This window comes from Scardinius erythrophthalmus (genome assembly GCF_964197995.2).
Source record: "Scardinius erythrophthalmus genome assembly, chromosome: 6".
NCBI classification, from domain to species: Eukaryota; Metazoa; Chordata; class Actinopteri; order Cypriniformes; family Leuciscidae; genus Scardinius; species Scardinius erythrophthalmus.
The window spans coordinates 32,159,401-32,187,065 of record NC_138226.1 but is presented as its reverse complement, the minus strand read 5'-3'; the positions used below and the strand labels follow the sequence as shown (position 1 = coordinate 32,187,065).

Genomic DNA, 27,665 nt, shown 5'->3' with positions numbered 1-27,665 from the left:
GGATTCCTTTTTTCAGAGGTGCTTTCAGCCTCACAATGAAAGGCAAGACGAGGGATCGAGCCTAAAGGGCTCGCATGAGATGGTACATTAATGCAGATGAGCATGTGTGTTTGCGTGCGCTTGTGTGTCCATCCTGCGGCAGGGCTGCCGTGACAGTGTGTAAATAGAAATTGTTGACTAACAAAGATGTCACAAGAAGGAGAGAGTGAGACACTCCAGGAAAGTATGCAGCTATTTCTCCTTTAATAGAGCAGTGAGACACAATGTTGTCGTCCGTAGCGACAGGATTATGCCATTGAACAGGAATGAAATGCTTTTTTAATGAGATGAAGCTGCATCTCTATCCCACTTCACAGACGAGATGGTTCGAAATCCTTCGTTTGCTGGCTCTCTAATTATGAAGCATGCCTGTTAGATTGTACAGGGCTCTCACAATGAGTGACCTGCTCTGCTCTGAGTCATTACTGAATCATAATTAGAGCGCTTTTAGCGCAAGCACAATATTATGATTCTCTTTGACAGATTTACAAAGATGAATCAACCACAGAGGTCTGTAATTCATTTATAAGGATATTTAAAGGCAAATGCATTACCCAATGTGGTCATTTGCTGTGTGATAATTGTATTAAAATGGCGTCGCTGTTTCTCATTCCTAGAAGAGCGCCTGCAAAGCTATTCATTAGCCTCGCCGAGTACATTTGTAACATATCACAGTGCGTCAATGGTGTTTGGAACCCAACACCAAGGAACTTGCGAGCATCACTAAGATACAGTAATGTCAGAGCAAAATGTTTATTGTTACCCTTGATGCAGTGCGTTCATCGCAGCCAGAACTAATCAAGTCAAGTCAAGTCAAGTCACTTTTATTTATATTGCGCTTTTTACAATACATATTGAATCAAAGCAGCTTCACAGTGATAACATGAAAATAATACAACAAAGTTTGTTTCTAGAAGAAAATTGCGTCATCGTCCACCTTAAGTAAGGCAGATCAATAATATTGTTGAATATTAATTGTCCCCAACTAAACAAGCAAAAAACCAAGGCAACATTGGCAAGGAACCAAAACTCCATCAGTGACAGAATGAAGAAAAAAATCTTGGGAGAACCCAGGCTCAGCCGGGGGCCAGTTCTCCTCAGGCCAACGAACGAACAGTGTATGATTATGATCCAGGCAGCATTACAGGTCAGAAGTCAGATTGGATCAGAACATTCAGAATATTTATCCAGTTATTTAGTCGGAGTCATCACGCCGGTATGGAGACGAGTTTGTTGAAGAACAGTGCCGATGGCTGTCGTGTCCATGAGGCCTTCACAGGTCTGATGAGGCTGGCACTTCAGGGATGCGTTGTGGATGGGTCCAGGCGCAGGTCCTCCATCTGATCTGGATGCGGCCCGGATCCGGCTGACTTCAGTAAACCTCGAAATAAACAGAAAGACTAACATTAGCGTAGATGCCATTCTTCTTATGATGTAACGAGTGCATCGGGTGTTATAGGAAATGTTCCCGGTTCCGGCTGACCTAATCTATGCAGCCTAATCAAAACGAATCCCCGAAAACAAATTATGAATTCACACTGTTAGCTTGCCAGCGGATGCATGTGGGAGCTGCCAAGCTGGCGCATTCTACAACACTAATTCATATCAGCTTTCTCAGGCCTCTGTTGGTGTTTGTGCTGGTAACTACAAGGTAATGTTTCTGGAGTGGAGGCTCATTCATTTCAAAAGGCTCTTAAAGAGGCTCCTCACACTGGAGCTTCACTTTGGGAAATGTGCGGGCTAATTAAGCGGTCTGATCTCAAGCTGATTTGAATGAGAAAGCCCCGCTGATGAGCGGATCGCGAAGGTGCGGGCACACTGGAGGCATTATAGCCGTGCTGCAAAAGCAGGGCGGAAACACATGTTTGGAACCGTAAACAGTCCCAGTAGCGCGGCACGCATTACAATGCTAATATCCATCTTCAGTGCGATGGGCTCCAGTGGGGGCTGCGCCTCTGCCATTCCTAAGGCAGAAGAATAGCTGTCCCACAGGATGCCTGATCAAATCTAATTTTACCCGGAGCTGGGGTGGGAGAGTGAGAGGAGACGTGAAGAGGAGAGTAGGGGGAGGAGGGGGGGGGGGGTAGTGGGGGGGCGAGAGTCCCTCTGACCTTGTGCAATGGAAGGGGTGGGAGCGAGTCTATGGAACCAGGAAATCATTTGTTTAGTCAACACTCTCAACTACTCGCTCTGTTTACCGCTGGCACCATCGAAGTAGAGCGAAACCTTCACTGACCTTTCCTTTCACTCTGAGAGAGCTGATGGAGAGCCTGGCTCCCTCTCCACAACACATTTATCCACTTTGTGAACTGTAGAGTTTTTCCAATTATTGGTTCCCAGAATGTTCTGGGAATGTTAGGGTTGGGTTCTCAGAACGTTCCCAAAACAGAGATTTGGGATTTTTGTTTTGTTTGTTAGTGTTTTTAGTAAACAGGAAAATTATGAAAAAGTTGGTGTTCTGTATGTTGGTTCTGGAATATATTATGCTCAAATTTTAACAGTCAGCCTAATCTGTTCCCTGTCAATGAATGTCGTGAAAACTGTCAAGATCAGTTTTTTTAATTTAGTTTTTTAGTTTTTTTTTTAAAGTTTTTTTTTATACTAGTACAGTATTTATTATCAATGTTTTGAATTAGCTTTTGTTTTTATATGTTTAGAATTGTGTTTTAGATTTAGTGATATTATTATATGCTTTTGCCATTATTTTTAATATTGTTTTTTTAATATATTTCAATAAATAAATATTTAGTAATAAGTAATATTTTTAAATATTATTAAAATATTAATATGAAATATTAAATTATTATTAAATGTTATTACATTTTTTTATATTACATATATAAAATATTTCTTAAACTTATTTATTTCCGTTAGATGGCAAGGCAGCATTTCTAATTTTCTAATATTTATTACTACTTTATTTCAGCTTTATTTCAATTACCAAACAAATAGGTTTAGCTATCTTTATGCAAAAAATAATAATAAATAAAACGATTTTGGGCTGAAATGTGCCTGTTTGTGTGTAAAATCTGGGTCATGAAACTAAATCAGTTTAGAACGACTGTTGTCGAATGCAAAAGCTGAACAAAAAGCATGCAGATGATGATGTGACATTGATGTCCTTGGCCTCATATGTGTTCTTGAGTCATTTTTTAATATAAAAAGGCCCATAAAATGGGGTGGTGTCATTGGTGTTGTTTACAAGGCAGTATTGATTCAAGGAGAGGTGGCCTCATTCTCCTCTGAGAGCGCCATTGTAGAGGTTCCAGGACAAACAGAGGAGCGCTGATCACATTTCAGGCCTCTCTGAGTGCTACAGCTGAGCTCTCCTAAGTGCCCGCGGTTACAAATGGACCACTGAGTGAAGAGAGCTTGCTTATGCGAACACAATTCAGACTCATATGTGAATCTGTGATTTATGAATGTGTGTTTAATTGTGCATTTGTGCTGAGGAATTTGTCTGTGTATTCCTCTGTGTGTTTATCCTCAACACATGATCACATGTAACTTGTTAGCGCGTTTAGAAGACGTATAAACTTTGAAACTTTATTTAGTCCGTTGTGGCTTGAAACTTTCGGACCGCAAACTGGATTTGTCATGCGATGTGAATATGCTTAGAGAGGCACTGTTAGACCTCTGGCTGTGCAGGAGTGCCAGGCACGCATTGATCAAGGTCAAAGGTCATTTGAATGGAGAGCTCTAGAGGTGTCAGTGTTGGCAGTGATTGAATTAGCAGTGGAAGTGAAACCCATGCATGCACTTTAATTGGGTTTGGGGCTTTTCCCATGATGTTCGCTTAGTGGTTCTCAACTCAACATCTACTAATAACCTTCATTTTAAACTTTATCCATGAAACTCTTCTGGAAATTAACGAAGCTCTGCTTTCCAATTAGAAAGGGACAAAAACATCTTCAGATCTATGATGAGACAACTGGATTGCACTTTAATTAAACATGATTATATTTGTGCTGTTGCATAAATATTCAAAGTTAAGGATGCACTACTTGAAAATTGATTCATAATTGATTACATAAATAAATCTATTTGATGTAAGTTTTTACATTTAAATCTAATGTACAGTAAATGAATTTGTTACAGTTATATAATAAGGCTCGTGATCGTGTAACTTGAGGGAAAAAACATTGACATTTTAATAAATTGTTATTAGTATTATATATATAGATGAAAGTTTTTTTTTATATAGTATTACTATATAACTATATTACTATATAAATATAGTATATATATTATAATTATATGTCATAATTATTTCAGCAGTTATGCAGTATTTTTTTTATACTTTGAATATTTGAAAAACATTCCACTCAAAAACCAGGAAGCTATGTTGTTGTCATGTGACACCAAAAGCAGGAAGTTATATCACAAAGAGGAAATCTGAAGACAATTGTTTGTAAAGGTCAGTAGTTTGTCGAATGGTGTATAGAATAACTTTATGATATTCATGATTATTATTTTTACCTGAAAAATATGTTTGAAAATGTTGAAAATTCTGATTTTAACTATTATTATTATTATTACTACCAGGGAACGTTACTTTTAAAACGTATGCATTACAATATTGTGTCACTCCCTAAAAGATATTTAACTAAAGTAACTTGCATTACCCCCAACTCTGATTATTTTTATTTAATATGTAAGAAAGGTATTTTGTTACATCTTGCTAACTAAATTTAAAAGATTCCCCCCTTTTTATAGTGTTAATTTTAGACTTTTACATCAGAAATGTTGTAAGTGATAACGGGAATGGAATTTTGACCTTTGAGGACTCTGTTCTCGTCTCCCCAGAGGAAGGACATCTACTGTGGGCTTTTCTTTTGAGAGCCAGCAAGTCAGATACAGTTTCACAGGCAATTAGTTTGAACAGGGGGTGCTGAATGAATGCATTTGTTCCTCGTATCCTCTCCCTCACTGCCAGCTACTGTATAAAGACACTACCGTAAGTGAATCTAGCCAACACTTACCGTCATGTCATCACATTATGCTTCTATTGATTGATAGGATCCTGTTTAGTCACAAGGAGGTCTGTCCTTATATCATATCACCAGTTACCCATGACATGGTCTTTTCAGCTCAGAGGAACATTTTATTTTTTAATTGTATTTTATCACACAGCTATCCCTTCCCATAGGAAAATTGTATTTCTCTGAGGTTCTTTCATTGTTCAAGTCATTAAATGGAGATATCAATTTTGTTTCACTTAAGCATCACCTTAGTCTCTGATGTTTCTACATTGAATGAAAAGAATTAAGGACATTATAAAATAGACACACATTGGCAGACTACAAAAAAAAAAAACATATATATATATATATATATATATATATATATATATTATTCTTACTTAACACAAAGATTTTCATTCTTATATCAAGTTACATTTACTTAAGAAGCTAAATTATATTATTAAGTCTTATTTTCTGAAAGTTAGTTCCAGTTATATTTCCACTTGAGCTTGGTTGGGCACGATTACAAACCATTTCTGGCCCGGAATTCTCAGCACTGTTGGCTCACTGAACCACTGGTTGAATGCATGTAGTGATGTCGCAACTCAGGATTGGTCACTTGTCAGTTGCCTGGCTGCAAGTTTCTCTAGCTGTCTCCCAATTCATAGGCTGCATCCTTCGAAGGCCACAAAGTTTGGACCGAGCATTGTTAAATGGGACGGTCTTGCCTACAGAGGATTGATCTTGTCGCCTAGTACCTCTGACAGCTGCCGTTGGCAGTATCGTTTGCACTGGACTTTTCTGAAAGCTATAATCAGCTGTCTGAAAACAACCTGTCTAAATATGTTCACCTTGGTCTATTTATGTACATTATAAAGAGTATAAATTTGTATCTTAGTAAGATACAGTATGTCAACATCTGAACCACTTTATACGTAAATAGACCACGGTGAACACACTGTAAAAAAAATTACATCCCCAAGTCAAAAATTTCAAGTGACCGATAACATCTAAATTTTTCAATTAGTCTGACGTATTATTTCTCATTGAGCCAATGTGAACAGACTATTGCAACAAGAATTTCACTTGGGCCAATTGAAAAATTTAGATGTTACCGGTCACTTGAAATTTTTGATTTGGGAGGGTTAGAATTTTTTTACAGTGCATATTTAGACAGGTTGTTTTCAGACAGTTGATAATGTTTTTTTTTGTTTTTTTTTTACATTTGTATCATTATATATTTGAGTAAGCTTCTGTAGCTGGTCAAGCTTGCTTTAAACTCTTGCAACGACTGCAGGATTGACGCATTTGTAATGCATTCAGAAGAGCTCTGTTATCAGCCCCGCAGTGGAAAATGAAACCATATCCGTAACGGCTGGGCCAGATCTTCACGGAATGGAGCGGTTAAAGGGATGGTTCTCCCAAAAATGAAAAGTCTGTCATCATTTACTCACTCCCAAATTGTTCCAAACCTGTATGAATTTCTTTCTTCTGCTGAACACAAAATATGATATTTTGAAGAATATCAGTAGCCAAAGAGTTAATGGGCCCCATTGACTTCCAAAGTAATTTTCTTCCCATACTATGGACTAGCACCTGCAAACTGTTTGGTTACCCATATTCTTAAAAATGTCTTCTTGTGTGTTCAGCAGAAGAAAGAAACTCTTTGGAACAACTTGAGCGTGAGTAAATGATGAAAGAATTTTAATTTGGGGGTTTAAATCCCTTTAAACTGCCCGCCCACTGCCTGACAGTGTAAACTTTCTTCAGAAAATGTTGGCCTATTTGCTCTTCATTTAATTGCTAAAGCTATTGATTTCTCTATCCCATGCTAAGGTTTCTTTCACAGTTCTTTGATTTGACTCGACCGCCCCACCATCAAACATCATCATGATAGCGAAGAAAAGATCGACAAAGTAATAAGATCATCTCTCATATCCTTATTAAGAGTCGCTCTTGGGAGAGCATGTGTGTGTTCTTGTTAAGAGCAAGTGCGAATGGGAGCGTGTGCTGGGAGGCCTGGATGAGAAATCACCTCTGTAGCGATCTCACTCCCTTCTCGAGCCTGTTAGCCCGGGAGTGAGCCCCAACGTCTCCTCGCACCACACGTGTAATCAATAACAGCCCCCGAGCTCACACACACAAAGCGCTTCCACCTCAGCACGTCGTGTTAGACACACAAACGTATATATCATCCCACTCTCAGCGCTCCCCTGTACATCTGAGGCGTTTGGATTACATGGAGGAAGTGCAGGCACAGCTTTTGGGTAATGTCATTCATAGCCTTTCACTGCAGTATGAGAGTTCGGAGAGATGAGAGGATGGTGTCGTCGAGAGCCATTGGCTTCCCTGGCTTCTATTAAAGAGCTGTCAGGTATAAGAGCTCTCGTGATGGAAAGTGGGGCACCTTTCTCTCCATCATCACCTGCTTCGCTGACCCAAGAGACTCTTTGTCTTGCATCTCCTTTGTTTATTTTTGGCCTGTGTAATTTATTTCTATTTATAAGTAACCCTCATTGCTTGTCAAGGGCATTGCAAAATCAAGGCTGATTGGAAGAAAGTACTTTTTTTTTTTCTTGTCTGACCAACCACGTAGAAAAGAAAATCACAACTGAGATCTTAAGTCTTTCTCCTAGAGAACAAATGGGAATGTTTTTCTTATTACATATTTTCCTGACAGACAAAAAAAAAAAAAAAAAAAAAAAAAAAAAGAAAAAGAAAAAAAGAGGACTCTAACAGATGAGATCTGAACAATGTCTCAAAGTCTGCAATCAAAATTCTGAACATGAACCCTCATCAGTGTCCTCCAGGACCAAATTATGTGAGACATACTATCCATAAGGTACATTTTCTTTCTGTATGTCAACACTTCTCTCATTTAGGTCAAGTCAAGTCAAGTCATCTTCATTTATATAGCGCTTTTAACAATGTAGATTGTTTCAAAGCAGCTTTACAGAGATAAGCGTATAATTTAAGGTAACAGAGATTGTTTTGGCTTTATAGCAGAGTTAAGTTATTTTCCATCTAAAGTTAGTTTTGATTGATTTGCTTCCGTCGCAACGATCATTTGTTATTAAATTAGGGGCCGCTAAGACGACACCATTCCCTCTACACAGACTTTAAACGCGAACCTGTGAGAAACGCTGATCGCATTCACATGCACATTTAGAATGGGTTCTATAGTTATGTGCGTTTGAAAATACGCAGGTTTGGAATTCCCTACAAGCCAAGCCTAAACAAAGTACTTGTCTTTCCTTATAAATTTTGATAAAGAATTTTATTTTATTTTGTTGCTTTGGGGTAGGAACGCGAAACAAATTTTCCCGACAATGCCTTATCTGTATAGTGATAGAGGGATCCTCCATAGGGAGAGACTAGTTGGCACTTCAGCACTGCGTTGTCATCGGTCCAGGCGAAGGTCCTTCGTCAGATCTGGATACGGCCTGGATCCGGCCGGCTGCAGGAAAACCTGGGGATAAACACAGACACTAAAATTAGCGTAGATGCCATTCTTCTCATGATGTAACTAGTACATCAGGATTTATGGGAAGTGTTCCCGGTTCCGGCTGACCTAATCTATGCAGCCTAACATTAAATTATAGAAGTCTATAATGTATTATGTGAATGCTAGGTCAAAGAGATGTGTCTTTAATCTGGCTTTGAACTGACAGAGTGTGTCTGCTTCCCGGACAATGGTAGGAAGACTGTTCCAGAGTTTTGGTGCTAAATAGGAAAAGGATCTACCGCCAGCAGTCAATTTTGATATTCTAGGTATTAGTAACTGGCCGGAATTTTGAGATCGCAATAGACGTGACGGACTATAATGCGTTAAGAGCTCGCTCAAGTACTGCGGAGCTAAACCATTTAGTGCTTTGTAAGTAATCAGCAATATTTAAAAAATTATGCGATGTTTAATAGGGAGCCAATGCAGTTTTGACAGAACTGGGCTAATATGGTCATACTTCCTGGTTCTGGTAAGAACTCGAGCTGCTGCGTTTTGAACCAGCTGTAGTTTGTTTATTAAGCGTGCAGGGCAACCACCCAGTAGAGCATTACAATAATGGTCTATTATAATTCTCACGAGTGCTATTTTGGTATACTATTATAGTATATAACAATTTGTAATAGTTTTAGCTTTAGTTTTAGTTGAGAATGACAACCCTTCTCAGGTAAAAAAAAAAACAAAAGAGTATTAGCACTATAGATGTGAAGAAAATAAATAAATTTTACTCTAATTGAAATAAAATTGGGATAAATTTAAAATACTATGAAACAAGTTAACTATACCATGTATAAACATATAATTATTAAAAATGTCATAATTCCATTACAGTTATACTAGTTCTTAAAGTAGTTGAAATTAAACTAACATAAGAAAACTGATTAAACCTTAGTTAATTAATAAAACTATACAAAATGAAGTAGCACCAACAAAATGAAACAGATTAAATTTACCTTAGTAAATTAATTAAATTAAGTTGGAATGGCATGAGAAGATTTAGTTTAGATCATTTAAATTTAAATCTACATTAATTTGACCTAATCCAATTGTGTGATAATGACTTTGAATGAAATGAATTAAATTGTGTTTAAAAAAAGAAAAGAAAAGAAGGGCAATTCGTTCATTTTCTGAGTGTCTGAAAAAGCAACCTCTAAGCAATAAAATATTCCTCTGTGGTCTTCAGATCTCTTCTGACCACACAGGTGTGTTTTGATCACGTTTGGGACTATGTGTTTTCTGATTTGCAGAAGTAAATGTATGTCGGATTAGATTTCCTGTAACAAATGCTATTAAGAGCACCTGATTTTTTTTCTTCACCAGACTTATTTTGTGCAGTCCCTAATGGAGGGCCTCAGAGGAGAAACAGGTTAATGTAAACCTGCATTCTCATGCATCACGGGTACTCTCCATGCCGTCTTCTGCTCACACTGTGCATAAGAAAACCTCTCATGAGAATCTACAGGCATGTAGATGCGTGGGAATGTTGACTGTGAGATAATAAACATAATAAACATCACTTATATGTTGGAAGTGGATGCATGCATCCCACCCCAAGAAAGCCTTTATTAAATGGTGTGATGATCTTCTGCTGTATTCCCAGGGAAGAACCTGGCCTTGCTGCTTCTATAATAATAAAACCCCTTTGTTTTTCTTGCCCTGAAGTAGAACTCAATTGATTCTAGGTTGACGGTGCTGACTTGAAGCTTTGGTTCAGTAACTGTATCAGGTATTGAACCTGCAACAACAGAGGAGTGGAATACAGATGTGTGTGAGCTCTAGTAATTAGCCAGCTCATCATGATTTTCCCTCTTCATTATGGGTAATGGAATGGGATTCTCATGAATAGGGATGGATGAGCTGATGAGATACACTTTAATAGCAGAGATATTTTTTTCCATTATAAGAGGTGTATTTGCATAATTCATGAAACAGCCACTGAATGTGACATTAAAGGAGACTTTTAAAGTATTTTTAAACATATTTTATCACATATCTATGACTTTAGCCTTTCAGATGTTCTCCTCCCTGAGGAAAAAAGGTTTTCCAATTATATTTCAGTCAAAGATAAACCTTGAACTTTAAACATACAAATGTTCCTCCACGAATAGGACTACTCTTTATAGTCATGTTGTTTTGAAAAATGTATTCCATATTCATATACACTGTTTTACAGCACGCATGGATTGGATCGATCTCTCAGATTGATAGGTCTTGATTTACCGTGCACCATAGAAAGAGCGCTGGAAAATCATCATTCATCAACCAGGATCTTATTACTTGTTACTTATTCTATGTCATTATAAATATGATGATGTTTTATTGTGACATTTACACATGTAAGCAGTCTTTATGTTCAGTAAAACACTTGTTTGGAGAGTTTTTTTGGACTTATGATAAAAAGGATGCCAGCTTTGTTCCAAATGCCATAACTTTTGATTGCTTTGAGATATCAACACAAAATTTGGCCCAAATGCATGATTGTGAACAAGCCCAAACTTGATTTTATGACCTGACATGTATACTTTCTAATAGTCATCATGCCAAGTATGAGTAAATCAATAAATTGCATCACTTGTTCTGGGGTTTTCTCAGCAGTAAAACATAAGAACCTCCAAACATGATCAATTTTTTTATTTATTTTTTAAGTTGCTTTTAAGTCAATGCTTTTAAGTATGACGCTTAGATGTAAAATCATTTAAAAAAATGCATTCATGGTGTAAGGGGTAATAAATAATAAGAAATGTTTCTTGAAATTAGTATTATAATGATTTCTGAAGGATCATATGACACTGAACACTGGAGTAATTAGGCTGTGATATTAACATAGAAAATGATTATAATAATGTTTCACACTATTACTGTCTTTACCGTCATTTTGATCAAATAAATGCAGCTTTTGTAAGAATAATAGACTTATTTTAAAAACATAAAAAAAAACAGTATTTTACATTCATGTGGGCCTCCTCTTGATATCATTTCCTGTTTCTGTTTGGTCTTTTCTAAGAATGTATTGGCTTATTCTTCATTATGACATCAGGCCAATTATATCACCCTGAAACTTCATTGAAAACCTAAACAATAATAATAACAACAATAAAAAGTTCATCATAATTGTGTATTCAAGTAATTTTCTGTATAAATTCCATGTAATGCATTTCTGAATGCATTTCATAAACTTTTCATAAGGAGCAATACAGTGAATATGTATGGCGCAGCTTTCAAAATTTGTCATGAAATTTGATGAGAAACGCTTGAGTTCATTTTGAGACTTCAGACGTTGATATCTTGGGAAATCTCTATATTCCTCTAAATCTCTTGAGGAGACACTTGTAAGAACTAAGAAGCCATCTCCATTTGCTCTTCATTTAATCTTGTTGCCGTCTAGAAACAATATTTCTTTCCTATGAGGTCATAACTTTCGCTCGTATATGCGTGTGGCCGACCGTACGCACATTTCAGCGCTGTTGGTACAGCTATTAGTTTGTTTAAGTCCACGCAGATGATTAAATGTCTTTCCATTGTGTCCGCCGATGCATATGGTCATGTGAAATGATTCGCTCCATTAAAAGTGGCAGCAAAGTAATGGGGTAATTAATGGTCCTGTTGGCTAGAGTCTCCCAGCATCCTAATTTGTCTTCCCTCCTGTTGTTGTCTCCACAGCCTGCCGGCCCGGCTTTTATAAGGCCTCCTCCGGGAACGTCAAGTGCTCCAAGTGTCCTCCACACAGCTACACGCACCAGGAGGGCTCCGTCCACTGCGGATGCGAGAAAAACTACTTCCGCGCAGAAGAGGATCCCGCCTCTATGGCCTGCTCCCGTACGTGTTGCTAACCTACTGAAGTACATTTGCTCCACATTCCATAGGTTTCACGTCGCATTTAAAGAGAGAGTTCACTCCAAAAAAGGAATTTCTGTCATCATTCACTCACTCTCAATGTCATTCCAAATCTGTGGTACTTTCTTCTGTGGAACATTAAAAAAAAAATATCGGACCCTACCATACACCTGGCGCAATGCTGCGCCAGGCGCTACGCAAGTGTATTTTGCTAGTTTCAGCCTGAAATGCAATTATCATTTTCACGTCCTGTGCCACGTTGTTTAAATAGCAAATGCATTTGTGCACCCATTAGCGTGCTGGTCTGAAAACGAGGTGTGTTCACTATTCGTTTGTGCGTTGCTATTTTGAGGCAACTGAAATAGACTCCGCTATTGACCAAGAAAAACCTGGTCTAAAGTCAATGGTGCAATATATTTTTTTTGTTATTTAAAGAGCGCGTTAGTAATGTGCCCCTATAGGCGGGTCCACAACTCGCATACACTTTGTCCCGTAGATGATCTGCTTACGCGCTTTAACCTTGCACACAAGCAGATCCGTTTCCTCGCTAGCATTCAGTCTTTCCGCTTGCAAATTCCGCCATGTAAATAGCAAACCGCCATGGCGCGAGCGCAAATGGCTTTTAAAGGGAATGGAAGATGAGACTCTGATTGGTTTATTGATTGTTACACCCAAAACACACCCATTACTCATTAAGAGAATAGGGACAACCCTTTTAGACAATGCGCCGGGTGCGCCGACCATTTTCCCCGTCGTTAAACTAGCAAAAGTGGATTTACACACGCCCTAAGTGCACTTGTGCCCTGCGCTTTAGACCATGCACTTAGATCGTTAAAATAGGGCACATTATGTGAACCAAAACTGTTTGGTTATCAACATTCTTCAAAATATCTTCTGTCATTTGAAAAGAAGAATGTTGATAAACTTTCAGTTCTCATTGATTTTTTCTTATGGGAACTGAAACGGTTTAGGTTCCTACCAACATTCTTCAATCTATCTTGATTAATGTTTTGTGTTCAGCAGAAGAGAGAAAATGACAGCATTTTCATGTTTTGGCAGACAATCCCTTTAGATATAAAACGGCAAATACATCCACAAGCATTTACAAGTTACGTTATTGTACAGATAACTATTTATGTTCCTGTTCGCCACAGAGCCCTCAGAAGCGCCGGAGCTTTTTGAAGGATGGTGTTTGTTCAAGGATTGATGAATTTGTGTTTGCTCATTCTGACAAAGCTTCCGATACCCCCTCTGCGGCCTTCAAGCTATCCCACCGAGAATAGTCCGTGTTTGCTTATTTTTAACCATTTCAGCCGACAGGCCTCCTTGGGTTTGCTCACTGGAGCAAGCTAACCCATTCTCTTTTATGGAGTAGCACGCAGATGGTAGACAGATGCATACAGCGACTGCCAAGCATTCCAAAACACATTATCCATAAATCATTGCATTGCTATCAGTGCTGATTCATATCACATAAAACCACCAAGAGCCTTATTGAATTCTGCGGCCAAGTTTAATCGGGTATATCTTACGTGACATCCGAAGTAGTCAGCACGTCGGATCATGCCACGCTCATGTGAGTCGCATTTTATTTAGGCTGTCACAAGCAATTCCGAGTCTTCATTTCCACTAAGCACTCATTGCCAATGTTAGTTTAAGACTTTGATGGGTACAGTGAGGGAGGAAAACGCTTGAAAAGAGTGTACGACTTTAATTCCTCCACTTCATATTGTCATAGCCCTCGAGTTTATACATTTATCTTGATAGAATCTGCTCGGATGCAGGCAGTGGAACAGATACGCTTTAAGTGCAGCTCTGAGAGCGGAACTGCAATTAAAAGAAGACGACGCACGATATTATCTGCAATAATTGCGGAAGGTCATTTTGAGTTCTTCAGAGATGTTTTTTTCTCACTGTTTTGCGTGAATTATTCAGGTCATGGCTGCATTATATGCACAGCTAGTTGTTCCTTGAATTATTGGTTTGTAAAATTTGCAGTTTATGTTGCATTCTACGCCGTGTCAGTGAAGGTCGGCATTTAATCACTGTTGAACGTTTCAAAGGCATATATATTTATGCCTGTTTTTAGTACGTATAAATGGACTTGTTTATTTCTGTCGGTCTCCTTTTTTATGACCTCATAAAGGCGATATTCTGCAGCATAAATCCTTGACGTGAGGAAAATGTCAACACCGGACATGTTATATAATTGTACCACTTATCAAAACTGATGCAAACATCACAGAGAATGTCATGGGTCTGTCATGTTATGGTGGTGATTGTTGAGGTCCACTTTAATATGAAGGCTGTAGTCACACTTCTGTCAGACTGAACTGTCTGTGTTATGGATGGCTTACCCTGGCACCGCTAACAGGAGAGCCAGTCTGTTAACATTACCTGCTCACTGTGATTTCTATTAAATGTCAGGATCAAAGGACGCCTTGCTCTGGCAAAGATGTTACCTAGTGACATATAACTACTTTTTCCTCCGTCCTATAAAAAGAGACTTTGTTTTATGTAAGGCAATTTTTTTTTTTATCTGTACTGGCACAGAAAACCTCCTTTTTTATGATACTAATTTTTTTATAGAAAGGAAAGATCAGGGATGAGTTGTAGAATAGAAAGTCCACTATACTTTAAAATAGGAAGAGGGATTGCTCAGCCAAATATGAAAATTATCTCATCATTTACTCACCCATTATTTAGATTGTATTTTATTTAAGTTATATTGCTATTGCCGGAAATTATTTTTAATAGTTTTAGTTAATAAACACGTTGCTGTTCTTTTTCAAATTAAAGCTCACTGTAATAAAAAATTCTGTTAAATTTACGCTAAAAAACCAGCAGCTGTAGTTGCCAGAAATGTACTGTAAACAATTTGGTAGCAACATCTTAGGTTTTACAGACTTAAAGGACAAATCAAGTGAAAAATGAACCTAGGGGTAATTAACACATGGTTACCGAGTCGATTGTTCCCTGCTATGCGTTTTCATGAAAATCGAATGTAAAGAGTTTTATTTATAAAAACAGATTAGCTTATAACACTAGTATATAGGGCAGAGAGTAAGTAAAAGTAAATCGCAAGTTAATACCACTAACAAGGCTCAAAATAGCCTCACACTAACACGGGAGCATAATGAGGGTCCCTACATGCAAAACGAAGCATTGAGAACTTTGTAAGTGTACAGACAGTTTAATAAGAAGATACTTTATAAAGACAGTACATTACGTGTTTACAGGCAGGAGCCATCTTGGAAAACAGTCTCGACTAGTCGAGCCACGGACGCCGTGCGATGTGAGCTGGTCGATAGGAATTACGTTTGTGAAATCTAATGTAGCACGCCGTTCGTGGCTCGACTAGTCGAGACTGTTTTCCAAGATGGATCCTGCCTGTAAATGCGTAATGTACTGTCTTTATAAAGTATCTTCTTATTAAACTGTCTGTACACTTACAAAGTTCTCAATGCTTCGGTTTGTATGTAGGGACCCTCATTATGCTCCCGTGTTAGTGTGAGGCTATTTTGAGCCTTGTTTGTGGTATTAACTAGCGATTTACTTTTACTTACTCTCTGCCCCATATACTAGTGTTATGAGCTAATCTGTTTTTATAAATAAAACTCTTTACATTCGATTTTCATGAAAACGCATCGCAGGGAACGATCGACTCGGTAACCATGTGTTAATTACCCCTAGGTTCATTTTTCACTTGATTTGTCCTTTAACTTATATTTACAGTAAAAAAAATATATATATTTTATTATCTGATATAATGTTAATTTACTGACATATTGAAGTACTAATATCTGTTTTGTACCATTGTAATACACTGACAACCACCAATCACAGTGGCGAGCAAAATCACATGATGAATCAAAGCTCTTCTCAAGTAGCTTTTCCACAACCTGAGAAAGTTAATACTAATATATATATAGAAGCTGCACAGTGTGATTCACACAAACACTAAACACCATCATGGTAACATACATGAAATTTTAAAAATGCAATAAACATTAATTTAACAACATTAAATGTAACATAAAATCCTAATGTACATGACTGATTAGAAAAAAAACTAAGAAAAACTATGAAGAAACAGTTATTTCAACAAAAATACATCAAATGTGAAGTGTCACGCAGGGAATTGTGGAAATGTCAATTTACGTTTATTCACTGTAAATTATACAATGATTTGTATAAGAAGACTTTCTTCTTTCTTTTTTTCACGTCCAAAAACTATATACCTATATAACGGTATTTTACTGTAAAATGTACATTTAGATATATCACAGTTATTCACCGTATATAGTACGGAAACTTTCTGTTGATCAATTAACAGTTTTTCACCATAGCATTTTACTGTTAAAATCACGGTAATCTTTTACATGAAAAAAAAAGAAGAAAGTCTATTTTTCAACAAACTAAAGTAGTTTTCAACAAAGGATTTAATCAGCATTCTTTGTCATAAACTCATATGAAATAGTGAAAGAAATAGCTTAGCTTATATGGGGGCCTTTAAATATTTTGTCGGACAATAAGGGGCTTTCAAATCAAAAAGGTTGAGAACCACTGGTATTTAAGACTTATGTGCTATATTCTCTGTCTTTAGAGAAAAAGAAAAAAAGACCAGACTGATAGTTAAGACATTCAGTTCAAGTCTTTCCCTCCGCAAGAGCTGGAAAATATGATTATAATTTATAAAATTACATTTTGAGTGAATTATTCCTTAAGGATTTTTTGCTCTTCTTTCTAAAAGTGCTTTTAAAAAGGCCAGTGTGGTGAATCCTGTATTTGACCTTGAAGCTAAATGTCTGATTTATTGTCATGTCAGAATCAAGCGAAAGCAACAGGGAGTGTTCTGGAATGTTCCGGCAGTGAATTTGTGGGAGAGATTCCTTTGTGTAATGTTCTGTTTCTTAATGTAGTATCAAATCCTACCTCTCCCCCACTTTCCTTCTCAGATAAAATGTCTGTCAAAATGATTCTCAGGTTCAAGAGGCAGGAAACCTTCTCTGAGCTCCAGGGCTTCAGTGTGTGAATTCATGTCAGATCAAACCAATCAAACACAAACATTACGCTCTTCATTTCTTCACTTACCTCCATCTTTAAGGCAGATCTAGGAGGAATTGTATGTAATTATACCCAGAGGTCAGATATTAAATTCTTGAAACATTCTAAAATGATTATTTATTACAATCTGTCTTTGAACTGGTGTCCATCTCCTCACTTGTATCTGAGATTTCAATCTCATACACATATACGTAGAAGTCGTCACTTATTAAAATAATAGCTTGATGCCTAGGCCTGCTATTTCAATCAGTATAGAGCCCGCTGGCTGCACTTCATACCCAATTTTTTTATCGAGACAATCTTTAAAGTTAATATAACAATCCATCGAGGACACTTCTGAACTCCGGAGTAATTCTAGAGGCGTTGCCAACATTTTAACAAGGGGAAGGACATGCCTGCCTAAATTCCGTATCCATCCACAACTGATGACTTTAACGATTAAACCCACACTTTTTAAAGTAAACGTACTTCCCCAGAGGGCCGTTTTATTGCTCTTTCATAGCTCATGAGATTTAATGGAGTTCTCAGTTGTGTTTCATTTAAGTATAAACTTTGTCCCAGATCTTTCTCCTGTCATTCCTTAGCAAAAAAGAAACTTAGGCTATTTTTTACATTTAAAAAAATTCAATAAATAATTCAATAAATGTAAATCTTGAAAGAATTCAATGAAAAATGTTTGAGTTCATATTGAGACCAATACAATTTTGATTGTAAAATTGGTTTCTCCATTTCCTCTCCATTTAAAGTCGTCATGAAGCTGCAATTGTTTTTGCTTCCCTATTGTGACGTATATCCAAGTAAAGCGGCTGCTCGAACAGGAAAAAATATAGGGCGGGACTTTATTTTGTCAATTGGAAATTGATTGGATTGTTGTGGATCATCTTCATTTACCATTGCGGTAACACTTTACAATAAGGTTCATTAGTTAACATTAGTTAATGTATTGACAAAAATGAACTAACCATGAGCAATACACGTGTTACTGTATTTGTTAATCTTTGTTAACGTTAGTTAATAAAAATACAGTCATTCATTGTTTGTTCATGTTAGTTGAGTGACAGGTTGCCCCGCCCTTGTCAGAGAAGAAAAGAGATGGCGCTGCAAGAGTGAGGGGAAGTTATTTTGATGAAAGATTACATGGGCACATGCATTAAAAAATGACTGTTTGCATGGACAAATAATTTATAATAAACACCACACTATTCCATAAAAATGAAGAATTGTCCGTTTTGATTTCATAGTGACTTTATTGTTTCATAGTGTCAGTGTTGGATATGCAATTCGGTAGAGCACAAATAGATTTGAATTGTGTTGTACTATACTTTTTATAGCTTGAATTAATAAAAAAAAATAAAAAAGAGAAAATATTATATCATAGATGTTCTTTTCACAGGACCTCCATCTGCTCCACGCAATGTGATCTCTGCCATTAATGAGACATCAGTAATTCTGGACTGGATCTGGCCGGCTGACAGCGGAGGCAGGAAGGATGTGATATTTAACGTAGTCTGTAAGCGATGTTGGCCGGGTCCCAGACAGTGTGAACCCTGCAGAGGGGCTGTGCGCTTCCTGCCCCGTGCCTTCGGCCTCACTAACACGACAGTAACCGTGGCAGACCTTCTGGCACACACCAATTACACCTTTGAGATTGAGGCCCAAAACGCAGTGTCCTCCCAGGCCCCCACGATCCGCCATTATGCTGCGGTCACCATCACTACCAACCAAGCAGGTGAGTCTGTCATCCTAGCTGATCCTATCGTTAAAGGAATAGTTCACGTCACAAATAAGTCTGTTAACTATTCACATGTAGTGTTCATGTTGTTCTGAACCCTATGAGGTTCACTCAGCTGTGAAACACAAACAATTTATTTATGAAGAATATCCTGATTGTTTTCCATGTAATGAACTTGGACTGGAACTGTCAAGCTTCAAAATGACAAAAAAACACTATAAATGTATTCATTAACAGCTTTCGCCAGCGCAAACCTTCTTTTGGTGTTAAAAAACTACTGTCAGGATTTACTAAAGACATGTAGTGAAAAATGAACCCTGAAAAGGTGTGGACACATGCATTTGTAGGAGTTTCCCTTTCAGACTAAAAATGTATGGGAGGAGAGTATTTAAATGAATCATGCACAGTGATTTACTAAGGTTTGAACTAGTCAGTTTAGTATTAATGACATTTTAGACGTACTACATTCGCCATGTTGTTACTGTCATGTCAGCTAGCATCAGTTGCGTCACTTACCTGCCATTCATAAATCCTCCCTCGTGGCCTCGTGGGATAGTGAAGTGTCCATCGAATGCGCACTTCCAAATCTCGGCGGAAATAGTAGGTCATCCGGGTACTTTCTCGGCCTACTGTTTTTGGAATACCATGAATTCACCGTGAATTCAGACATACTACTCTGTTGGCGATACTGTTTTTCGCATACTATATAGTAGGGGAGTATTCAATTTGGGACCTAGCGCTTGATTATAGCTGGTTCAGGTGTGTTTAATTGGGTTTGGAGCTGAACTCTGCAGGACAGTGGCCTTCCAGGAGCAGAATTGGACACCCCTGATATATTGCCAATTCACTGCAGAGAAAAAATTGGAAAAATGTGCCTATGCCTACGTTATTGCAAAACTCCAAAAATGTACCTATACATACAATCCACTTCAGTTTCCATCTGAAATGAACACTAGTGGCAGTAAAACAACTTTTATTTTTTATCACCCAAATTATGATTACAAGGGCAGATTATTGATTAATAAAGACTTCTTTTCGCACGGTTCCTTACACAATGCTATATTATGACCTCAAAACACTTTTACCACATCTCATGATTTCTTAAAGGCACAATATGAATTTTTTTTGCTTTAAAAATATAAAAAATCACTATATCTATGTTATATATTTTTTTAAGTTGTGTATTTACATTATCCCGACAGTTCCAATTAACTTCTAAATCCAGAGAAATTAATATTTTAATTCGAAGACACGGACCGTGTCTTTATTTCCGTTATGTCGCAGTCAATGGCGTCATATCCGCGTTGTCCCTGGTTTCCACCTATGGTGCCATGGTAACCAGAGCTATGAGCAGAGCCCTCTGATTAACCAAAGCGACAGACGCAGACATCTGTGGAGTTCGCAATGTCTATTTGCACGGTGTTGTTGTTTTGTTCAAACATTATGGACCATGGCAAGCAGACTTTGGATAAAAAAGGTGAACTAAAACGAGAATCAATATCAGCGCGGTGTTTTCGAGATGCATTGCAGAGAGCTCCCATAGACAGTATATAAACGAGAGCTCCACGTCCGAGACTTCGACTGCTCCTACATGTACTTTATTAAACAGGTGAGCACATTTACATAAAACTAATCAATGTTATATAACGTTAGTTCAACAATGATAAAATGTTAGAATATGATCTGTATGTTATTCTAATGTTGATCTAGCTCACTGCTAGTCTCATACAGATAAGCTAACACATACTTTTCAACACATTCAAATGCAGTTTAGTGTGCTAGTGTAACGTTAGACCATGTGAAACAGCGCTGCGTTACCTCACAGTTTAATTTGTCTAATAAACTGACCTGTGAGTAGTAATTCTGCGTGTAGTTCGGTAGAATGAAATGTCCGTGGGAGCTCTCGTCGCGTGTGGAGCTGATAGCTGTCTCTTAGCAATCCCGAACTGCTTCATATCACAGTCATGATAAAAGCATCGATGTATTCAGTCAACCATAAACATTATTAGATCGGCCGGCTTGACGTTGACAACAAGATCCATAATTCTTAGCATGTGTTGCGTCATCAAACTACGCCTTTGTTATTGTAAAGAGGTTAGCGACCCCTAGTGGAGAAAAAATCCCATACTGTACGTTTAAGTAATGCATTTCATTGTTTGCATCACATGCAGCTCCATGAGTATGGCTTTTACTTTACATAGTAAACTTACTCAGTATCCCACCTGGTTCAGCTCTTGTGATGAGAAGCGCTCAGGAACGAGTCATGATAAAAGAACTCAAAGACTTGTAGAGGCTAGCTAAAATGTCATGGTTGCTTCAGAAAATGTGTTTTTATGTCATGTTTGCTTTTGTTAACACTATCGTTTAGGTTGAGTGTAGGGTTTAGTTTAGATGTTAAGTTATTTTCAAACATGATAGAGCATTAATCTTCTAACTCACTGGACATTTCCATTTCTGAACTGCTGCAATAATACAACCAACATAATAAAAAATTGGCAGATTTACATTAATCTCCTATGGATAAAACTGAACACGCTGTTAGCGCCACTCCATGGACACTTTAAAAGTGTTGCGAAACATGCAAGAGTCAATGTAATATCTTTTTGCAGAAATGTCGGCACTGGCACGTTTTTCCATTGAGCCTAGGTGGTACAGTATATATATAGAGGAATATAGCACAAAAATATTTCAAATTTATGATCATTAAAAACATAAACATTTATACAGCCCCTGCAGTCCCCATTAATTTGTATAGATCAGCCAGGATTTTCTTCAAAAATTCACCTTTTGTGTTCCATGGAAGAAAGAACATCATAGAGCTTCAGAACAACATGCAAATGAATGTGTGAACTATCCGTTTAATTCTCCCATGTCTTCTAATGGAATATTATTAACACAACATTCTCAAGAATATTCACTTCATTCAAAGCCATGTCTTACAAGAAAAAATGTCTTCAAAGATTTCCATTGATTGAGCAAAATGTTTTAATGGTCCCGTAAGATCGATTGAGACGTGTGCACAAGACAATTCAATTTCCTCTCGGCGATGTGCAACAAAGCTCAAAATTCCATTCGTAAGGAAGAAAAGAACCAGTTAATGCCTCTGCAAGTCAATTTCTCATCGCGCGCTATCACAGCTGCATATCATTCTGCAGGTGCTGGCCTCTATTATAGCTGACTGAAGGTCACGACTCCTCAGGTTACTAAAGCAGAGGGATGCTGAACGACAGGCCATCTGCCTCTCATTCCACGCAAGCTTCCTTTGTGAAGACTAGTGTTTCTGTTCTCTAGCCCTGTGGGGCTCAGGCCACTGTCAGTTCAGTGCTGTCTGTGGAGTGATAGGTACAGGTTCTGCCGGATGATTTAAAGTAGGCTTTGGTCCACAGCTTACAGGCTTTGGGCTCTGGTGTCATGAAATAGTAGGCAGAAGACTACTTGGACTACTAGAGGTTCAAAGGCTAGGGATTGATAGTTTTGCACCCTTTTACCAGTGGGAGCAGTTGACTTTGCCAGAGACCTCATAAAATCCTTACTGTCATTGTGAGAGGACTGCAATTTCACTCAGTAGATCTTTCATCTTCTGTCATAGAGCAGATGCTGATTTATCTGTGAAGAAAGGCATCTTCTTTCAGAATGATACAGCACTACAGGCCCAAATGTATTGACTATCAACACCGTCATCAACCTTCAAGTCATTGAACATTCATGTTTTCCTCAATATTTTAAGTATTTGTGGGTTATTCCTGATATGCAGTGCCTTTACAATTCTGTTACTTTTGAGAATGAATATAAGCCTGTGTTATAATTTAAATTATTTGTATAAAAGAGTATTCCAGACTTTAACCACAGTAAATCATTAAAACCTATTAAATGTTAATGATTAAAGAAAATGAGGAATGACTAACTAAAAAATGCATACTTTTATTCAGCAAAGAGACATTAAATTGACCAAATGAGACAGTAAAGACATTTATGATTTTACAAAAGATATATATTCAACAAAAAACAGATATTTTAAATTGTAATGATATTTCACAATATTACTGACCTCTTGCAAAACTTCTTAGTAGCCATTACTCATTTTCTGTCCTTTTTTTAAACATTTATAGGATTTTGGATAACAAATGATTTAATGATTTATTGTATGATTTAACATTAACATTAACATTTCAATTAGAGAAGGGAAAAAACTAAGCAATAAATATTGAAATAATTATATTACTAATATTAATAAATTATTTATATTAATTAACATTTCCTTTTAGGATTTATTGCATAGCACCTGAAAAAAAAATATGAGACTGTGTGCAAACCAGACTCTGTGTGTGTGTGTGTGTGTGTGTGTGTGTGTGTGTGTGTGTGTGTGTGTGTGTGTGTGTGTGTGTGTGTGTGTGTGTGTGTGTGTGTGTGTGTGTGTGTGTGTGTGTGTGTGTTGCTAGGTCACAGCTCCATTTAAGGTTTTTCTTTTTAAGACAAGGATTTCAGGTGACAGATTGATGGGCAGTAAATATGGACTTAGCACTTCTCTCTCCTAGTCCTTCAGTGATGTCTCGGAAAACATTTTCAAAAACTTTAAAATGCATTCTTTTTTATGTTTTTGTCATTTGCTGTTTGTCATTGTATGTTGCTTTCTATGGCCTTATTACTCTCTATTTGGGTGTAACAATATACCGTGCCACAATATATCGCAGTGCAAAAAGGCATTAATATATATCGTGGATAGTGACAATATGTATAGTTACATTTTGGATGAGAAAAAATTAGAGTTTACAGAGTTTCAGTGTCAGTACTACATTAAACTACTATATATAATGTTGAATATAATGTATAATAATTCAATGGGGGAATATTTGTGGGTCCTGATAATGCCAAATGTTTTATGTTACCAGTAAAAACTGGCCTACATTATTTTAAATATATCTAGTCAGTGACAGAGTGCAAGCATATTCCTCTAAAACAATTCTGTATTTTCAGCTTCAGAATCATGAATATTTTTATTTTGGTGTCACTGTGCATTATTCACATTGTCCATTATTTGGTGTCACTATTGTCCTGTGCATTGGGTTACCTGCACCAAGTCCAAGCCTATTCATTTACACCCACAATGTAATATCAAATTTAGCATTTTAATCAACAGTACAATTTTTGTTAACCTCTTACCATATGCCTTGGAGTATCGCAATAATATTGTATCTTGATATGTATCGAATCGTGACATGAGGGTATCGTTAGACCCCTACTCTCTAACAATTTATTAATCTCATCAGACATGCACACTCCCACTCACAATTCTCACTTGCTTTCGGAGGACACAGTACAAAGAAGCGTAGTTTAGGCACTTAGGCGCTTTAGTTTAATGGTATTCATTTCCGAGCAAAGAGACTGCACTACACCCTCACTTTCTGTTTTTTTCACCTCACTTTCTGTTTTTTCACCTCACTTTTTTAGTTCAGGCTGTTTCAGAAACCTAACCCAGGAAGACTGTGACCCCTCTCTGTTCTTCTTGCTCTTAGACAAGTAATCCAGCTTACTTTACTGTCCTATAAAACACAGCCAGAACAAGGAGGTGGATGTGTGAACGGCCAATCGGGCCTGCAGAGAACACATTTACGAGGGGCTCAGAGGGTTGTCAGCGCAGCCCAATCCATCTAAACGGAGCCAGCTTGTGCTCCGCAGCCCAAGGGAGACAGAACACGTAAGCTGCCCTCCATGTCAGGACGGTGCTCTCTGCTTGGCTCTCAACCTCATCAGAGCTGTAAAACATTTGTGTTGAGACCTGACAGTTCTGGTTTCTTAACAGGCTGCTTCACCCGACCTCTCAATCGTGCCAGGGCAGAGCAGAGATTTTCAGCAAAGCCACAAGCTTGTGCAATCTAACTTTTGATAATGCCAAGTTTATACAGTGCCAAAAAGTTCATTTTGGACTCCCTTGTACAGTAGTATGATGAGTAAACTGGAGAAAAAAAATAGACTTACATATATTTATATATTTTTTACCAGATATAAAACAGTATTTTGCACTTTTTATTATAATTATTTGATTAAAAAATATTATTTAACTCACAAGATCATACCGTAAGGGTCTCTCTTCATCTCACAGTGAAACTTCACCAATCACAAAATTATAATGAGATATTACACCCAAGTGGACACCTTCCGGTCTCTCTCTTGAAACCGACACGGAAGTGACTTAAACTGCAATTCATCGACTGGCCACTAGAGACAGGCTGCAAAAGAGAGTCAATCCCATAGACCCCCCCATGGGAATATGCCCAACTTTACAGAAAAAAAGTATGTTTACAATTCCGTTTTTGATGATGTTAACAGCAGAAGCCAATTTTGACTTGTGTTTGGCACTTGGCAAGTGCTAATTTTGGACCCTGATCTGCGTGGAAGTGTTCAGCTGGATCATGGCATTACAGAAGGTTTTCCATGACTCATTCATGCATTCTTGAAATATGTTGTTGCGGTTGTGTCTTCTATTTGGCTTGTGGATTTTTTTTTTGGCGGGGGTGAAGGGCATGGAGGAAGAAAAGGAAGGTCTGGCTCAGACATGGGCACCCACATTAATGCCATGCCTCTGTCCCACATCCGCAGAGCCATGTGGAGGACATTTTGAGACCGTGTTCTGCAGCATGTCATGGTCTCAACAGAACTTCACTAGGATTGTTGACAAAAGCATAAGTGCTGGAGAATTATTGTCAGCCGCACCTGAAAATGCAGAGATCTGAATGCAGTCCACTTATGAGGTTGTGGGTTCAAGCAGAATGTAGCAGAACAGCAAGGTCCCTCCCTTCTGCAATTTTTCGTAACTGAATATTCTTGCAGTGTTCCACATACATAATCGTGTGGTTGTTTTTGCTGTCGCTTTCTTCTAAGAAGAAGTTTGTGGGAACTGATGATTTCCTTTAGCTTTAAGTTGGAGGTGATCTGTTCAAAAGGAGAAAGCCAAGAAATATACACAGTTCCAAAACCTAGTAAACATCCTGTTGAAAGATCTACTGCCGCAAAATTAGCACTTCCCACATGAAGCGCATAACAGACTCAACTCACAATTGTTTTCAATAGAGTTTGGCATTAGCATGAGGCTAAGCTAACAACGCAAAAGGGGAAAGGGGGGGGGGGATCATTAAAAAACAGAATTGGATAAAACAAAGTCACATTTCTTCAACTATTTTATCAATACTTACAGTACCACTATTTAATAAATTATAATAATTATAATAAACATTTATATCACTTTGTCCGCCATTTTAGATTTTTTTCTTTTTGCAAATTTTAGCTAATTCTGTGATTCAGAATTTGGTCAAAAGAAGGTACAGTATATTCGACTGCAGACTAATCATGTTGATGATCTTTTGGAGCCTTCACATCGAGGCTGTAGTCTTATATGGGATTGTTGTCCCCATGCCCTCAAAACTATTAAAATAAAACTAAATTATATATATATATATATATATATATATATATATATATATATATATATATATATATATATATATATATATATATATTCATTTGATATTTATATATGTACATTCATTTGATATATATACAATTACAATTACAATGCACAATTAACTGCACTGAAACCGCACACGATTTGGCAAAGGATGCGATTATTTTATGCGCAGCTTGTCAGTGCAGCGGCTGATCGGTAGTAAATGCTGCTCCATCTGAACACCAGAGGGCGCTCTCACACAGACACGCCAAATATGCCCCGCAGAAGTACGATAACACTATCGGGCATCATGACTTCAAAATCATGATAAGCCAAATCAATTTAAGTGTGATGGAATACATGGAAATTGCGATTAATCGTGCAGTCCTATATATATATAAAAAACAATATAACCATAATTAGCTCTTTACTGTCGCTTTCAGTTGGAGGAACCAATGTTTTTTCTTTGATTTTAAGACAAAGTCAGTCTGTTCACACTGTGAACGCTGAGAAAGATACACAGTGTCAAATGAGCCTGCTGTCCAGACATTATAAATCATAGCTTCCATAAACTGTGGCCACTAAAACTTCAATAATACCTCCCCTATCAGAGTGCAGTTGGGAAGAGGGTTGTGTAGGGGGGCTGCAAACTGAAACAGACTGTGCCCATCTGGATTCATTAACAAAGAGAAATAGACGGGGGGAAATGAGTTCCAAGGGAAAAGAAGCATTTCAAGACTGTATAATCACAATCAAGGAAAGCTTGAACATTTGAAAGAACAACATGTTTTTTCCTGTGGTCTAATAAAATTAAAACACAGGCAAGTCAGATGCCTCCATGGCCTCATTGCTGCCTCGCAATTACAGAGCCGTAAACTTGAAAAAGAACACGAGTGCCAGGCTGGAGGAAAGCAGGGCCAAACTCTGACTTGAATTATGATCACAGATTGTGACCATGTGAAGTGCCAGAGTGGAGGGAGACTTTTGAGACAGATGCCTGTAGCACAATTATAGATCTGCAAAATATAATAATAAAAAAAAAGACTAAATGATGGGTAACACGAATTACTACAGTAGATGACTAAT

General features: G+C 37.6%; 1 protein-coding gene across 2 annotated transcripts in view; it reads left to right on the top strand.

Annotated features, from left to right (window-relative positions):
• The window catches only part of epha3 (eph receptor A3), a 127,338-nt gene that overhangs the window by 48,080 nt on the left and 51,593 nt on the right, over window positions 1–27,665 (top strand). For both annotated transcript variants that reach the window (XM_081368312.1, XM_081368313.1), the window contains exons 4-5: window positions 12,166–12,321; window positions 18,800–19,135. In XM_081368312.1, coding sequence (XP_081224438.1) covers window positions 12,166–12,321; window positions 18,800–19,135 — 492 coding nt within the window. The remainder of the gene's footprint in view (window positions 1–12,165; window positions 12,322–18,799; window positions 19,136–27,665) is intronic.